Source organism: Ostrinia nubilalis, chromosome 1 (genome assembly GCF_963855985.1).
Source record: "Ostrinia nubilalis chromosome 1, ilOstNubi1.1, whole genome shotgun sequence".
Classification (NCBI taxonomy): domain Eukaryota; kingdom Metazoa; phylum Arthropoda; class Insecta; order Lepidoptera; family Crambidae; genus Ostrinia; species Ostrinia nubilalis.
Window position 1 is genome coordinate 5,420,636 of NC_087088.1, and position 17,084 is coordinate 5,437,719.

At 35.1% G+C, this 17,084-nt stretch overlaps 2 protein-coding genes and 1 long non-coding RNA gene across 3 annotated transcripts; 2 read left to right on the forward strand and 1 right to left on the reverse strand.

Moving 5' to 3' along the window:
• Positions 1-2,957: 2,957 nt before the first annotated feature.
• On the forward strand, positions 2,958-10,280 carry LOC135087248 (uncharacterized). Its single transcript, XM_063982091.1, has 2 exons — positions 2,958-3,122; positions 9,229-10,280. The coding sequence occupies exons 1-2, from the start codon at positions 3,074-3,076 to the stop codon at positions 9,582-9,584; spliced, it is 405 nt and encodes a 134-aa protein (XP_063838161.1). The 5' UTR covers positions 2,958-3,073; the 3' UTR covers positions 9,585-10,280.
• A 254-nt stretch (positions 10,281-10,534) lies between these two features.
• Positions 10,535-14,689, reverse strand: LOC135087152 (mediator of RNA polymerase II transcription subunit 30). Its single transcript, XM_063982029.1, has 8 exons — positions 14,440-14,689; positions 14,207-14,325; positions 14,053-14,119; positions 13,289-13,400; positions 12,565-12,637; positions 12,262-12,396; positions 11,647-11,778; positions 10,535-10,885 (listed from the first exon to the last, which is right to left on the reverse strand). The coding sequence occupies exons 1-8, from the start codon at positions 14,558-14,560 to the stop codon at positions 10,790-10,792; spliced, it is 855 nt and encodes a 284-aa protein (XP_063838099.1). The 5' UTR covers positions 14,561-14,689; the 3' UTR covers positions 10,535-10,789.
• Positions 14,690-15,848: 1,159 nt separating this feature from the next.
• LOC135075256 (uncharacterized) lies at positions 15,849-16,761 on the forward strand. The gene is made up of 4 exons (XR_010257991.1): positions 15,849-15,954; positions 16,073-16,169; positions 16,263-16,325; positions 16,489-16,761. It is a non-coding gene; the product is annotated as an uncharacterized LOC135075256 (long non-coding RNA).
• Positions 16,762-17,084: the final 323 nt, after the last annotated feature.

Genomic DNA, 17,084 nt, shown 5'->3' on the forward strand with positions numbered 1-17,084 from the left:
TGGGTTAAAGAGGATAGAGAAAAGAAGGGATAGGATGTGAGAGTCACGCCGACGTCGGATCGGTAACCATTTTAGCTGGGCTCGGTACTCAGAAACATGGTCATACTTTCGCAGGCCGTAGATGATACGAATGCAAAAGTTTTGGAGGCGCTCGAGCTTAGCCAAATGGGTTTCGTTGAGGTCAGGGTCAACAATCTACCAGATATCATCTACAAAATGACAAGAGTTAATTTTTATCCCAGTTTAAAAGATAAAATACACAAATTAAGGACCATCATCAGGCTTCTTGTTTAAAACAAAATATATGAACTTATGACCCTATGAGTTTAAGCATTCAGCATGAAACTCAAGAATAGATTTTAAGTCTATTATTTTTTTTTTTCAAAGGCTTGAATTTTGTTTAAAAATCTATATCGCATCACTATTTCCCATTTCTGTACTGTGTTCACTGAAAGCTGTCCAATACAGCTAGCAAATGAAGTCAGAACTTTAACTTTAGGACCGTTCTCTCTTGTCAGTCTCTACAATATACAGCCTTGGTCACACTATATCCGAAAGGCCATATTTTATGTAGGAAAGGAATAGAAATCTTGTATTATGACCATTCACAGAGACTTTCGCATAGCTTTCAGTACAAGCTGTTGAATATTAATGAAAATCGTTTGTTGTATGCCTTGTAATGACATGTGAATTATTATCTCTGGGAATATTCAATATTCGAAGTCCCAATATCAACCTGTGGTGTTATTATTACCATTAATAATTGTGGGAAAGTTCATTTATGAAAATTTACAGGGCTTTTTCATTGCGCTTTTTGTCATATGACCGACGCCTCTGCGGCGCATATTGTTTCTTTTTTTGTTGTTATTAGCGAATAATTATACACTTTCTTAATGCCTTCGCAAAACTAATCTAATTACTAATAAGAATAAACCAAAAACAATAAGGCTGAGTTGCACCACCTAACTTTTACCATTAACTTTGACGATAAGCGGTGTTTTTTGTATGGAGTTTGACAGAATTTTGACATTTGTTAAAGTTAAAGTAAGATGGTGCAAGTGAGGTGCAACCCAGCCTAAGTAGTCTATGTAATGAACAATAAGTAACCTATGTATTAGTAGGTTTTTCAGTAACTATAAGCTTTGTGTGAACTTAATTACAATTATTATTATCGTTCAAAACCGAAAATAAAATACCTAGTAAAAGTGTAAATGAACAACAGCTTCAAGATTAAACTGAGTTTTCATGACGTTAGACAACGTTTAAATTATTTACTTCATATACTGGTTAGTGGTGCAATTAGGCAGTATATTTATAGAACTCATTTCAACACAATTTCGCGGAACTGATTAATGTCACACTATCGTTGTTATTGCAACTCAGTGATTCAATAATATTTATGATGTCTTACACGTAATCCGTTAAGTTATTGTCTTTTAACCAGAAATTAACTGATAAGTTTGACAACTTTGATTTATGCAGAACAAAACTTTCTGAGAAAATGTACCCACTTATAAACTTACTGCAAAATACATAAGAGCAAAATAATCTTACAAAGACAATGATGTACGAGTATACTCGAGAATGGATTCTTTAACTTTGAAACTCAACCTCAACTCAATCAAATTAAACTCAAAAAACTCATTTTATTTTTGAAAGCAGGCTTTTAAAAAGCACTTTTACACGTCCCAGTACCTATAACATTACATAGTGAACTTATTTTATGTATACCTAAAGAATAATCGTCATAAGTACGAGTATCTATAAAAAATAAAATGTATATCATTAGGGGCCTGATTTCGTTAAACGACTTCTTTAGGGCAATTCAAGTCTTATAAACTTTGCCCTAACACTCTGGGGCAACTTCTCGCGTTTGATAAGAAAGCGCAAGAAACTAATAAAGTAATAAGTAAACCGAATGTAGGTATTGGATTCTCTAGGAAATATTTCTTATCTGCTGTTATCACAGACATTGTTTTCAGAGAAACATAATGTCAATTGCAAGGGTCAAGAAATGAGACGTAGTTCTCAAGACAAAACATTGCAAAACACTATAAGGATTGGAAAACGTATGTTATGCCAAAAATAAAATATTAATAGGTATAAACGCTTTAGTTTTTGTCTGGGGTATGATCTTTGCCACCACACCGCAACACTTTTAGCCAGGATTGATACCATTAAAACCAATCAATAAAATTAATTAAAATTAGCACAATTTTAGACGATCAGCCATAGGACATCCCCTGCTGAACATAGGTGGAGGTCCATTTGGGTAATTTGGGGCAGTCCAAAGAGAAATATCCTAAGCTTTACAAGATAGATAAAAAAAGATAGATAATAAAAAGAGATAGATAAAAAGTAAAAAAATAGGTGCTGTCGAATAAATCCAAAATCTTGAGAATAGAAGAAGTTAGGTAGATGTACTCCATTTATCAATACACTGACAGAAATCAAAAAACAAAAGAAAGTTCAAAAATATTCAGCAAAAGTTTGTTCAAAATGTTCCTAATAAAAATATTTTTAAAAATAAACACAACATTAATATCGGTGTCCATCGACCTTTCACAAATGTGTGATTTTGTTTTGTTTACAGTCAGGAATCTCCATCAAATGGGCGATCTCAACCGTGAACCTATGCCTTAGCTCCATTGATGTAGAGCCCTGAATCCAGTAGATTCTTGACTTGCTATTTGTATTTAAAACAAAAGAACAACAAAATACTTTCTTCTAAATCTAAGTTCTGCTGGCCAGTTCCAAGTGTCAACCCCAACCCAAATCCAGTAAGTAGGTTTGACTTTACTTGCTAAATCCAGCTTGAAAAACAAAAAAAAAACTTGATTTTAAGGTTCATTCTGCTGGCCAGTTTCCTGGTGCCAACCCTGAATCCAGTAGGTAAGTACTTGACTCGCTATATCCATCGGGAGTAGTTGAACCGTCCCGCAGTCAGTGCGGCCTAACATTTTTAATCCGGTTCCGAGCGCCCGCGCATCACTCGACAGCCCGCGCTCGCCGCCCGCGCCAGTGCCCCACGGATTGCAATTATAATTATTATAATTAATTAACTGGACTGAAAATGTACAAGTCATTCGTTATACTGTGTGCTTTGTACTGTGTTGTCATTGGTGAGTATATTTTTTTATCGATTTGTAGTTTAATATTTAGTACCCATATCTTAATTAAATTGTAATTGTGCCAATAATTTTAGAAATAACGGTCAAAATACGCACGGTATTATTATCAGATGACAAGAATTTTAACAATTTTTCCTTAAACGCCCTTCTTGGCACAGAGGCCAAAAAGTTATTTTTAAGTTATAATAAGTCAATGTGCTTATTATAATTATTTCAGATCTTTCCTTTTATTCCATTTCACAAATTTCGAATGGATGCTACAAAAGTTTAGATCTCTTATCCGCTATTTAATTCGATTCCAATACGCGAACGGGTTATTTTAACCGATTATAATTTGCGATGCTTATTAACTCTATGAATAATAATCGATCGGTATGAAACGACTTTAAGTATTTTTTTTGCAAATCGTGATTGAAGAAGCCATTAAACTGTAGCCATAACAAAGTGCCCGCTTCCTCAAGACAAAAAGCTCGGAGAATAACGCAATATTTTAAGTGTTAAAACAAAAACTTGTTGACACGATAATTAGCACTAATAACTATCGCGTTACAAGTAAGTCACGGAGGAGTCGTGAGCAGACGCTTCCCGCATCGTGGCTTGATAGAAATCTTTAGGTCCGCAATAAAAGCAGTACCTAAATAAATATATAGCAACGTAAATGCATCTGCATTTCATATCGTGAAATCATCGGCTCACGTAAGAGTATGTAAATAACTTCTTGTAACAAAATTCTTGGAAAAACTATTGTTAGTCATATTTAAATGTTATTTTAGAGCCTGGAATATTCACTTATACATTCATTAGAAACGTATAAAATTACCTAGGTACTTCAAAACATAATTGCCTATATCGCATAGGTAGAGCTTTCATAAGTTTAGGTTTGATCTTGATAGGTAGGTACTAAATTAATTTTCAAGCATTGTTTAGGCCTATACCGAATAAAGTTTAACAACTCAATTCGTTGTTTCAAATGTTTCATCTTTAAAAATATTCTATAGCTTATTAATAACAATGAGTATCAATTCACTCAAACTTAGTATTATATCATTAATCATACAAACTTATTCAACTTATAAGTTTGTACCTAATCGGGAAACAATTAATCAATTTAGGATTAGTCATAGTTACGAACGTGCAGCTTTTTGCAAAGGTTGTATAAGTATTAGAGGTCTTCTATAATAAGAAATCTGTGGTTATTGAAAGGAAAAGACTCGATGATATCATCATTTCTGGGAAAAGTAACATAACTAAAACTTACGGACCTTAAGATTCATTCTGATACGCGAGGCTGTACAAAAAGTTAATTGGCCTAACCACGGACCAGGTACGTTTCGGAGGAAATGCTTATGTTGTCACCATTACTGGTCAAATTGGTACGAATTGTTACTGAGTAAGAGCGGAGCGTCAATGTGCAGCGTTCACAGCGATGTCTTTGGTAGAGAGGGTTCGTTTTAATGGAATTTTATAATAATGCAAAAACAAACACGATCGACCGGCAGGCTCGAGTTAGGTTATACACCACTGGACAGGACAATGACTTCCTCGACGTCCCTCTTTTTCTTAGTTCTAAAGAAAAAGAGAGAAAACATGATAAATGACATGAAGTTTACGATCTAAACGGATGCTCGGTTTAGAATTTATTCACAGTCCAGTGCTATGGTTAACCTTTTTTAAAGATGCATTAAACAATATCAAAATAATATGTATTTAATTAGTATTTAATTAACCCAAAAGACACCAAAATTACAATTCACAGCTTAAAGCTCAAAATGAAAACTGTAGAAAATGGTAGTTTGATATGTTTGCTAATTTGTATATTTTTCTTACATAGCCATTTTTTTTTTACTAAGTTTTGTTGAAGACTTTTTCTAGTTTCACTATAATAACGTCATTAAAATCTCGTATAATGACCAGTTTTTATTCTTGATTGACAACATAATATCCATTGTTTTAATCTAGACTTTCTGTTATTCAAATGCATGAATTGAAAACTGCATTTGAATTGAATTATTACCTTACCAATGTGACTCTACGATAATAGTTTTAATTCGCCGTTAAAACCGCATAACAATTAATGGAATCTAAAAAAAAGCAAATGTTGCTCGTATAAAATAAAATGTAGTCTAGGTCACCCGAATACTATATTACTAATCGATTGACATCTCATTCTTTAAAATCGTATGTGTAATTACGGAATTATTTATAATATTATAATCGTTACGTAAATACAAACAAAAACTTCATAAGAGAAAAACAAAAAACATTGTTTGCGCTATTAAAGATAATTAACATAAATAAACATAATTTATAGTGCTTTCCTGTGGTGTTACCTATAATTATTAAATACACAACTAGTTAATTATAATTTTATCGCATATTTATTTACCAACACGCAAAAAACTTACATATTCCGATAGTTTCTCATTAATAAAATAGCTGATGCATTGCAGGAAAGTTCGTACCAGCTCTTAAAAGAAAACAGGTGTCTAACGGAAGTACCAAATGCAGAAAACATATTTTCTAGAATCTACCACGTTATTGGATATTCCCATTTATGTAGATTGCAGACTAGTTTTAATTTACCTAGTGAAATAGTGTCCTACTTTCCAGGGAATTTAGTATTCACAGCAGACTGGTCTTGCCATCATTTTCGCGATGTAATCTGAGATCTAGACTCTAGCTCTGCCTGGTCAAATACCAGAAATTCTAGATAAACGTTGACTGAGAAAAATGCCAGGAAAGTTTCATCAGACGCGACAAAATATTTAAAAAGTGTGGCTACCCCAAACTTTTAAGAATAATATGAAAATAACTAGGTATATTTTCTCTCGCAATAAAACTGAAACCTTTTTCATTAATATTTAAAAAGTTCCTTCTTGTTTCATTAAAGATTTAGAGAACTTTTTGTTTTAGAAAACGGAAACAACATCATAACAATCGTTAAACACGACTCTACAAATTGGTAACTTAAGGCATTAAGGGTAGTTTAACACATAATTGGGGGTAATAAACTGAAAACTGTGGTAGAGTTCGAGTATAAATAAAGGTTTGCTTGCTATTGTTAAACTATAGTACTAATTAGTTGGGTAGTTTTTCCAGTATTTCAAAATCTTCTTATGTTCATAAGTACCTACATACGTAACCTAGATTTTCTGTCGTAAAGGTTAGTTCACCTGATCTACCTAGATACTTATGAAGATAAGAAGATTTTGTAACTGACCCTTTTTCTTTGTGGTCTAGTGTATTTAAGTAATATTCTAAGTTCTAAAATCTTATGTGGTTATTATATTAAAAATATTTTTTATTAGCTCATTAACATAAGCCAATTTTCCGCAACTGATAACCCGGTTACGGAGATCATGTCTACTTAAACATAAGTCCATAACTGCGTACTTACACCCGCTATTTTTGGTCCATTGAACGTACTGATAGCATTGAGATAGTAATAAATTATTAGTCTTATTCGTTCAATGAAGAAATATTATCTACAATGCATGTACTCAAAGTTAATATTATAATTATGCAGAAATGATAAGAAACTTCGTCAGTAAAACTTTATTGGAATCAAATAAGTAAACGTTTTTTCCTTCTTTCTTTAAGAATTTAATGACTGTAAAAACGAAAATAATTAACATGGGCTGTACTAGGCTGCCTTTTATGGTAATAAGGTTCGGGCAAATAGTCTCTTGTTTAGGTGTACTTATTTGTTTTTTTTTTTCAAATATGTAGATAACAAATGACAAACAACATGATCTCCTCCTATGTTCTTCTGATTAATTTAATTTCGTTGCGGGTCCAATGACAGTTTAACTTTCCCCCGGGACAAACTTGACCTTCACTGGTTGGGTTTTTATTGGCGGTCAAGCTGTAGATCCTGGCTACACAGGAGTTGCAGCGGTGGGAAAGAGAGGTGGGAATAGTCCCGTAATAGATGACAAAACTTTCTTAAAAGTAGTAAATTGGGTGAAAACTGTAAGATAAATGCGGGTTGAATTAATTGACATCGATTGTTACTTAATTGAAATCGATACCGAATGTTACTGTCTGCAATTTTAGTCTGATAGGTAAACGCTAACCAGATTTCACCTGCCCAATATGTCTAACATGTTATTTATATTATTTCATTTTCTACAGTCGGGTAAACAGTCTAACTGCAGTCTCGTATCGATAATAAAATACCGTTTCGCCGACATTCGGTCATCAATCTAGGGCGACGATAAAATTAACGAGCGACGGAGATGATGCCTCTAGCGCCCAATCCATTGTGGCACCTATTCGGTGTGCATGTGAGTTCAAAGTCAGTTGCAAGATGAGTTTCAGGTACAGTTAGCATTTTGACAAGCAAAAAGTTAGCCTTCAAGTGGATGGTGACCGTTAGGCGAAAGCGTTGCCCGTATGTGCTTTTGTTGGGTACGCAAATTTATTGTAAGTAAATATAAATATGTTGGTTCAATTCCTACAAAATGTAAAAGATGTTGAATAAAAACACAAAAAGATTCGTTAGTTTCATAATTATTTGCGAACAGCAAACAATCGCGAGAACATTGACCTCAGAATACTTATGTAGAGTCACGCGTAGACATATTAAAATGATCACAAAAACTATATCAATGTAACGCCGACCCACAAGTAGGTATTTAAACTTGAAAATATAGAGACTATATTCTTTGAAATAAATAGATCAAATCACGTAGGTAATCTACTTTAAATACCAATCTGTTTCATCATTATACGTATTAAAATTATCATACAAATTAAAATTAAAGAAAAACGTAAAGATGCATATCTCAATTTCGTATGCATTGTAAGTAGGTAATTGTCTTGTCTAGAAAAACTTTTATTAAGTTTTTACAGCCTTCGTCCACCTTCATTATCTTGTAAATTAATATCTTAATTACTTTTAAAAAAGCAATGACTCCAAGCTGTAATGTTCCTTATCTTCGGACTGCACGTAATGTCAATCAGTATTATTTTGTAGACTTGCACGAAAATAAGATTAAGTAATTAAATGATAGATATTAATCATCTAACATACTTAAAACAAAAACAAGTCTTTTAACAAACCAAACACCCGAGACATCAAGCGCGTGCTCAGGTGCAATTTTTTTTTAATTTTCATCCGATACTTAACCGCCTTTAAACTCAGATCTAAGTATAACTTTTTGCAATAATACGGTAATATTTTATTAAAATCCGTTCAGGACCTAATCTAAACTATTATGACATTTACAAAATGTTAGCAGGATAGGATAGTATTTATTCAGTAGTGATGAAGGATGAAAACAAGCGGATCTTCGAATTAGCAGGTAGCTCACTTTGAATCCTAACTCGTTATGTCAATTATGTCATACATAGGTACAGACTATTATAATGAACTGTCTCTCCTCTTGGCACGCAATCACGGTAACCTGTACGACTAGCCGGGAGTATAACCATCCAGAATAAGTTTAACGACCTGACTAGGAAAACTTTACAGCCGACCGGGCCTATGCATTATCTAGGCATTAGCAAATTTATGATGCGTTTGCGCATGCACCATCCGCATGGAGCGAACGGCTCACTTATCTATACACGAACCCGTTGTGACCTTAACACACTACACATAATGGTCAGATTGCAATGGAAACTTCTATCGGAGGGGTCGCCTTTTTCTGTCGCATAGATGAGAAAATTGCAAGCGACTATGCTGGTCTGGCGACGTGAGATAAACCGGCAATTAAATTAACTGGTCCCAGATAGGAGTTCAAATGCGATAATACTGGCTATTTTGAACTTCATACAGTTAATCTAATGGCCCTGACTCCATTATAGGAAAAGAATAAAGCTTGAAAGTAGGGAGATAAAAGAAAATAGTAATCCGACCTTTAGCCACTGGCCTTTTTCTTTTCAACCAAGACGTCCACTGCTGTTAAAGGGCTCCCTTATGGATTTTCACAACGACCGGTCCTGAGACCTTCATCTTAACTGACCACAATTGGTTCAAACCAGAGTCCAATAAGTCCCAATCCAAGATTTTAATTGTCTCATATGCAAACTATTCGTACAAAGTCATCTAATGTTCCCACTCCTAATATTCAATGATGTCTTTCTCTTACAGAAGCCCGACCAAAATGGCAGTTCCTTCCGCCAGTGCCAGGCTACGTGCCGGTCTACATCAGAGCTGGAGACACTCCCCTTGAAGAAATCAACCCTGATCTAGCTGAGGCCTTCCACGCTTTACCCGCTGGGCGTAGCGCCGGCAAACAGCTGGAGGCCTCCCCAGAGATCCCTGAGCAACCCCAAGGCGACCAACCAGCTCCAGAAGAACCCAGCAACGAAGACCCACAGCCAGAGAAATCCCAGGACATCCCAGAACCATCAGACATCATCGACCGTCGCCCATACGAGAAGAAAATCCTAGAGAAGAAAAAGAAGGCGACTGCAGATGTCCCAAAACCTGTTGAACGTAGATAGATTGTACCTTACTTGTAATGTTACTGTACTTATTGATAAGATAGTGTTAAGAGACGGTGTAGCCGCTTGATTCAAACAAGGAGTTTGTTTGAGTGCTTTCTTGATCTTTTATGTACTTGTGCAACCCGCGTATTTCTTAATGCGTCTTGAATCTACTTGAATTTTAGAGGGTGTAAAAAAAATCGACATAGATATATAAATTTTGACTTTTTACATGTTAAATGTATACGTATAGCAAAAATATGCATGTATAGAAATACTGCACTATTTTCTTAGACACCTTTATGTATATCAGTCGCGCGCGACCCATTCATAACTGCGCGAGTTATAGGTTCTTCTTCCAAATAAGAAGTAATGCACTGTACTAAGCGATTGACTCGGTACGTCAACGAGCTTGAATTTAGCGGCTAATCCGTCTCAGGGGTCTACTCTGCAAAACTATGTCCGTATTTTCTTGTCTATTCATCCCTCTCACTCGTATTAAAATGCTAGCACGTGCGAGTGTTCCAGACAGATCCGAAAATACGTAAATCGTATTGCTAAGTAGATTTGGAGATAGTTCACAAATACTCAACGAAAGAGCTTGCCATTTCGCTTTACTACACAATACTCTTAGAGTTTTGAAGCTTATTTATTTAACAAAACTTTAAAGACCGTTTACGTAATATATTTAAGTAAATAATTTATTTATAATAATGTGTGTTGTATTTATTTGAACCCAACCTTAGATAATGCTAATAAATGATCTATTCACCTAGATTCAAGGTCCTAGATGCGAACTGTGATTAAATCTAGCTAAACAATAACAATAACAATCATTTCCAACCATAACTAATCTTCTTTACAAACTAAAATGTTCATGAATCTTTAGTGAAGAATTTGTATGTAAATTGTATAAAATAATAATAGCTCTATATTATCCGAGGAGTAATAAAAAAACTACATGAATATACTCTTAATATTAAAGTTTATTTACAAATAATACCTATTCACGTTATCAACAGAACGTGGATGATGAATGGAACACAAGATTTTTAATTAACGACGACAAAGATTACAGATTTATAGGGAAAATAAATAATATAACAATGTTATTAACCCACTGATATTGACATGCAGAGCCGCCATTTTAGAAAAAGGCAACGAAAATTGCCAGATGACTTCTTTTATCAATAAATGTCACTAAATATAACACTATCACTAATTTACGATCTTCGCATAGTCAACATTACATTGATCTCCCATATTATTGTCCGTAGATTAGTTATCACTTCTTTTAACTGTTTATTCTTCAGCACCACCTGAAAAGTTGCATTTTGATAATAAACTTTCACACAACTCTCTGACATTAATAGGTATACAATCATGACATGCATTGCCACCAATTTATTAATCTAGCCCTAAGCTAGGCAAAATCACTTGCGACTAGATAACGAAAGAACGTACACAAATAATTAAGTAAATAATCACGCTCCTCACACTTATTTCACGGGATTCGTAACCGCAACCTGTCATTGGCTTTTGAAAGTTTATCAAAAGTGGAAGTAAACTCAATAGTATCTACAACCTATCCTTGATAATAACGCAAAACAATTGATCGAGTAGTATTAAACAACTGACTACAATCGATAAAATTGAAGTAGTCAAATTATCGATAGAGCAATGGAACTCTAAGGCCTGCTCTGTAGGGCTATCCTAGGCTAGGATGCGCGCCGCTATAAGATTTTATCGCTTTTGTGCGATAAACCCACAGATTTGTCGTCTAAACTCAAGATTTTATCATGGTGCGCATCCACCCGGCTGGTTCAGATACGACACGTAGTTTTCATTGGCGAGGTACTAAAGTGGTAACCATGCGTTAACGGTTTACAGCAAATGTACGAGATCTGCCCACGATTATCGCAGTCTGAAGCAGTAGGCCTAAGATGCGCGCCGTGATAACTTTTATCGACGTAAAAATGTATGGGCAAAATCGATAAAATGGCGTGATAACCGCTTATCGCGGCGCGCATCTTAGGTCTACTGGCCTAATTCAGTGCAGAAAAAAGGTATTTTATTTTACCTGCTCAGTCAGCTCTCTGTTTTCTTCCAGCGCGAGCCTGTAGGATTCAGTGTTCCGCCTCTCATCCAGAGTTTTGTTTTCAGCCTCATCTTTCAATGGTATCAGACTCTCCATGTGAGTATACTCCATTCCCTGAAGTACACAAATTGATTAGGTTCCATAGCATGAGCATGAGAAAGATATTAAAAAATTTAAAGGGCAGCTTCTATCAAGATTTTAACAGGAACGTTGTTCAGGAAATAGTTTTCTATCCAAATCTTACAGACACCCAGGTTATAAGTGTTAAGAGACATCGTATCACTTCATTGATATCAATGTTAACATAATCTATACTAATATTATAAATGCGAAAGTAAGTCTGTCTGTCTGTCTGTCTCGCTTTCACGCCTAAACCACTGAACCGATTTTGATGAAATTTGGCATAGATATAGTTTCGAGTCCCGGGAAAGGACATTTTATCCCGGTTTTTGAAACAGGGACGCGCGCGATAAAGTCTTTCTGTGACCGACAAAATTCCACGCGGGCGAAGCCGCGGGCGGAAAGCTAGTACAGACTATAAAAACTAATAAAATATGTATGTCCATTGTGCTCAAATTAGAAAGGTTTTTTTCTCACCTGGCAAGTCTCATTACACTTCTCGTAAATAAGTCGTAACCGCTTGAATAGAAGCCTGATAGTACGTAGCTGTTCCTGCATCTTGGCTTTCTTATCATTGCTAGCATTTTCACCGTGCTGAGTCCCATTGGGTGGCTAAAAATTTAAATGAACTTTTTTTTTTCACTGAACATTGATTGTTGTTATTTATATTATTACACACTAGCCGAATGTACGTAGCGTAACACTTTTACAGTGTTTTGAAACTTTCTAGTATGTATAAACCACTAAAGGCAATTAAAAGGTATCAATTTCTGAACTTACTTGAATGGCTTTCAAGGTTTGGAAGACATCTTGTGTTCTGCTTACAATATCTTGAACTGTCTCTTGGCCAAATCTGAAATGAGGAGAAAGAAAAAGCTTTTACTAATCCTTGTCAAAGCTCAAATTATAAATGTTATAGATTATGCAGTGCTGATACCCATATTCACAGACATTACTATGAGGTCTCACAGTGCATGTGGACGCACAGGGTGACGAAGCAATCACAGAGCTCTATTCAATGCTGTGCGTTCGATTTGCTGCTTCACTTAAGCAAGCACCATTTGGTAAATATGGGCAATATATCTTGGACATTTCATGGTTTCAATCCAGAATAGGGCATTGCTGGTTTGACTCCAATAGCAGCTATAAAGTTTAGTTACAATGTTTACAAGAGAAGATTACAAAGATAAAGCAGTACTCATAATAATATTTGTACAGACGATGGCACGTCAATGTAACCACTGCGGGTTCTTGTGCAGTTGTAATAAGGGCGAATTTGCAACACAAAATGGGTAACCTGTGTGCTTACCATGAGTTTACGTTAGGTGTGCTCGCTAGCGACTACATAAAAAAATGACATTAATTGTATGACATATTGTGCAGCGCCCCTAGCGGCTACTTTCAAGAAACAAAATCTTCATAGAGATTTTAGACGTACTCGCTAGCGAGCACACCTAACGTAAACTCATGGTAGGTACACTGATGTGCTCTCGCGTGTACATACTTGCACAAAGAAGCCGTGTTGAACTCTTTGTTTTGAGGGGGCGGCGCGGGCGCGGGCGGTGCGGGCGGCGCGGCCGCGGCCGCCACCACGGCGCCTGCAGCTTGCATGCCTCCTGGAAACAATGTTAATAATAATCCCATGATATAGTCAGAGACTAGAACCAGTATGTGCACCACTTGCACTTTTGTCGATTATTTTACGCTTAAAACGCTCTACCTCTACGTGTTGGATCTGTATCCCCATGCAAGCCTTATAAAGGACCGAGCCACTTTTGACCCGTGAGCTCCAAAGCGTACAAATAATAATAAAAAATCCATACACTATAGAGAGATATTTATAAACCAAAACAGTCAGCCTTACATCATAAAAATAAAAACTATCAATATTAGTATGTGTCATATCTATATCTTAGAAACTATAACACCTACAAACTTAAAATTTGGCAGCTTCCTTTATAGGGTGAAGACGTAAAGATGAGAATGAATTTTACAAAACTCCACCTCCAAGGGTGTAAAACGGGGGTTAACTAACTCTTCACATAAGAAGTTAGTTATATGAGTACACATACAACATACATTATCAGGCGGAAACCATTTACTGTTGTTGTTGCACTAATTTGAGCTTCTTCAGATTGAAAATATTATAGAACATAAATCTAAATGTTAAGCTCATAAGTTGTCTGAAATGTTACAAAGTTGTGTATAGCAAAGTACTCTGATTATGGTGGTGTGGTATTCAACTAGTACTTGTAATTTTGCATTTACCTGGCTGTTGAACTGCTTGTGGCCCCATACCACCACCAGGGGCACCACCTACTCCTACTCCCATACCCTGAAAACATATGATAATTTGACAATGTAGCTGAATGAAACATAGGATTAGGAAGTAAGTTTTTAGCACAATCTTTTATTTTATTACCTGAGGCCCCATGCCCATATTCCCCATCTGGTTCTGCATGGCTGCACCGTATGGCGGAACCATCTGGTTCCCCATGCCAACCATACCTGCTGAATTCGCCATAGGACCACCCATCACACCTGAAATCATTGACAATGTTGAGTTAATAAAACCCGTGTTATTACATCCCATCTAAAGGTAATCAGGACTCGATGAATATGGAAAGCAAGTAGTGTAGACTAGAATATAATTACCTCCAAGCTGGTTAGGCATCCCCGGCATTTGCCCGCCCATGGGGCCACCTCCAAATCCAGTTCGCATAGCGCCGGCATTACCTTGGAAATTACCAGGGAATTGGTGGCCTTGCCCGGCCATGTTAGCGATTTAATTTCACCTCACTGGACTAACTAATTACACGTAAATTAGAGCAGTTTAGCAATTAACAGTGCGACAACACATTTAAGATACGATTACAAAACAACAATCGCACAGTTCACCAGCGGTACGCATCACGGGGTAGGCTTGGGTAAAAAATATCGATATATCAAAATATCGATATTTTTTCAGAAAAATATCGATATAAATCATCGATATTTTTTCCCGTGATATATCGATTTTCGATATTTATTTTCAGATATCAAAATCGATATATTTTTAAAGCTCTGCTGTCTGCTCATGCGTCACAACATGTATTCGACCAATCCGATTTCGATTTAGAAAAAGAGTAGGTATGTAGTAGGCTGTTTTTTTTAATAATTAAACTGATGTTAAAACAGCCAGATGTGTGTTTGCTTCAAAATTTCGAATATTTTGTCATTTTTTATAAATAATTGCAAATTGCGCAAAAAATATCGATATATCGAAATATCGATATTTCTTGGGTGATATATATCGATATATTTGAAAAATATCAATACGATAAGTATCGATATTTTTTTTCCATTTGCCCATCCCTATCACGGGGTGGAAACGCCATAGAGTTTGACAGCTCCATAGAGTGTGAATTTTTTTGACAGTTCCGAGAGGAAGTGACTTTTTTTATAGTTGTCCTTTGTATCTTAATATGCGACAATGGTCTTTTGCGTGTCTGGAATCAAGTTAGTAAACATTTTCGAATTACAACTCAACTTTTATTTATAAATTATTTTATTGAATCTATTTGCATTCTATAAATGAAATGATTATTTAAAAGTATATTAATACAAAGTCGTAATTTTCACTTTAATCACTTTAGTTCCGTCTCAAGTCTACAACTGTGACATTTAAAAAAAAAAATAAACGTCAAAAATTTTCATCGAAAAAACGTGTTTTTCTACAACTTTTATCTAATTAAAATCAAAAATTATTGCTCAATCATTATATTCATTATTTATTAATAAGAACTACATGTGCATGGATTGCCTGTTGGATTGATGTTTGTTTAAGAATAAATTTCTCTAAAGTAAGACTCGAGAAAGGTTATTGCAGCTTGCAGCAACATCATGTTTTATCAAGTATTGAACCACACAAAGGATTAAATCTTCATTACAATATCATTCAAACTCCATTCTAATCAATGGAAACTAAATGTGGATCGTTTCATGGAGTAACAACATACTTTGGAGTTTGGACAGTGAATGATACGTGTTTTATACAGTGAATCTAAGTACCTATTTGTTTCAGGTTAATATCGAACTTCGAACTTATAAGGTGTTAAGCTGCAATTACAATAAAAGTGCTTGCTATGGAATCACCGGTGCTGAAAGAAAGAAAGAAAAAATATTTATTTGGTACAAAATGATACATAACCTTTACTTCCTATTCAAATAACTTTAGAAGAAACCTATTTAAGCAATAAAACCAGACCAAGAATGCTTGATTCAAACGATGAACTCATTTCATTTGCAGGTTATGCCGTGACATAAATGCATTAAATTAGGAAGATTTGTATTGGATGAATTACCCAGATAACAATTAAAACAACTTCTGTTGATAAGAACATTTGGTAAGTACCTTTAAAATTTAAAACACCCTCAAAATGATTCTAACTTTATTGATATCAAATAGAAAGACCTAAAAGTTAATTATTTAATTACAGATTGGTGGAATCCAGATTCTGTGAATGTACATGTAATTGATTGAAAAATGCACATTTGACAAGGTAAATTAATTTTATTTAACAAAGTAGTGCAAATCTAGAAACAAAACAGACAGTAGTTTATCGGCTGTACTCAATATTAGTGTAGAATGTAGGAGATTACAGTCTTACGGTGACATGTGCATCTTTTTGCTCTAAATTTACAAATATTTCATATATTTTACAGGTGGTGAGAAACGTGTAGGTCTGGCCTGCTTACAGTGGCTATTGGATTGGACAGAACCAAAGTGAGAGTGAATGTGTGAATTTATGGAGAACATTAAACTATTTTACTATAAGTCATAACGCAACTTATTTTGTATGAGTTACATACAAATGTCAAGCCGTGAGTACCTACATTATGTAAAAACTAAAACAATGTACTGTAATCACAATAGTAACTGTAATCTTTTAAAATAAAATAGTTTTAATGCTTATTGATTTTCGTAAACAAAATATTTCATGTTATATTTCATCAATAAAGTTTCTTTTGATACTTCAATAGTTTTATTTTTAACCGCAATACATGAAAAGGAACGGATCATAAAAAAGTATGACAGGTATATTTAATCTGTGGGCGTCAGACGCCATATTGTATTCAGCGCCACCTACTGGACAATCTAGCTCGGTACCAGTTTGTTTATCGTTCAACCAATACTAGGGCCGTTTCCTATCTGTCTTTAGACATACTCTCTAATCTGTGGTACGCATTGACACATTTGACAGTTTTGACACTAATGAGAATGACATATTATTATGTCAAAAAACACTAGTGAGTCCAGT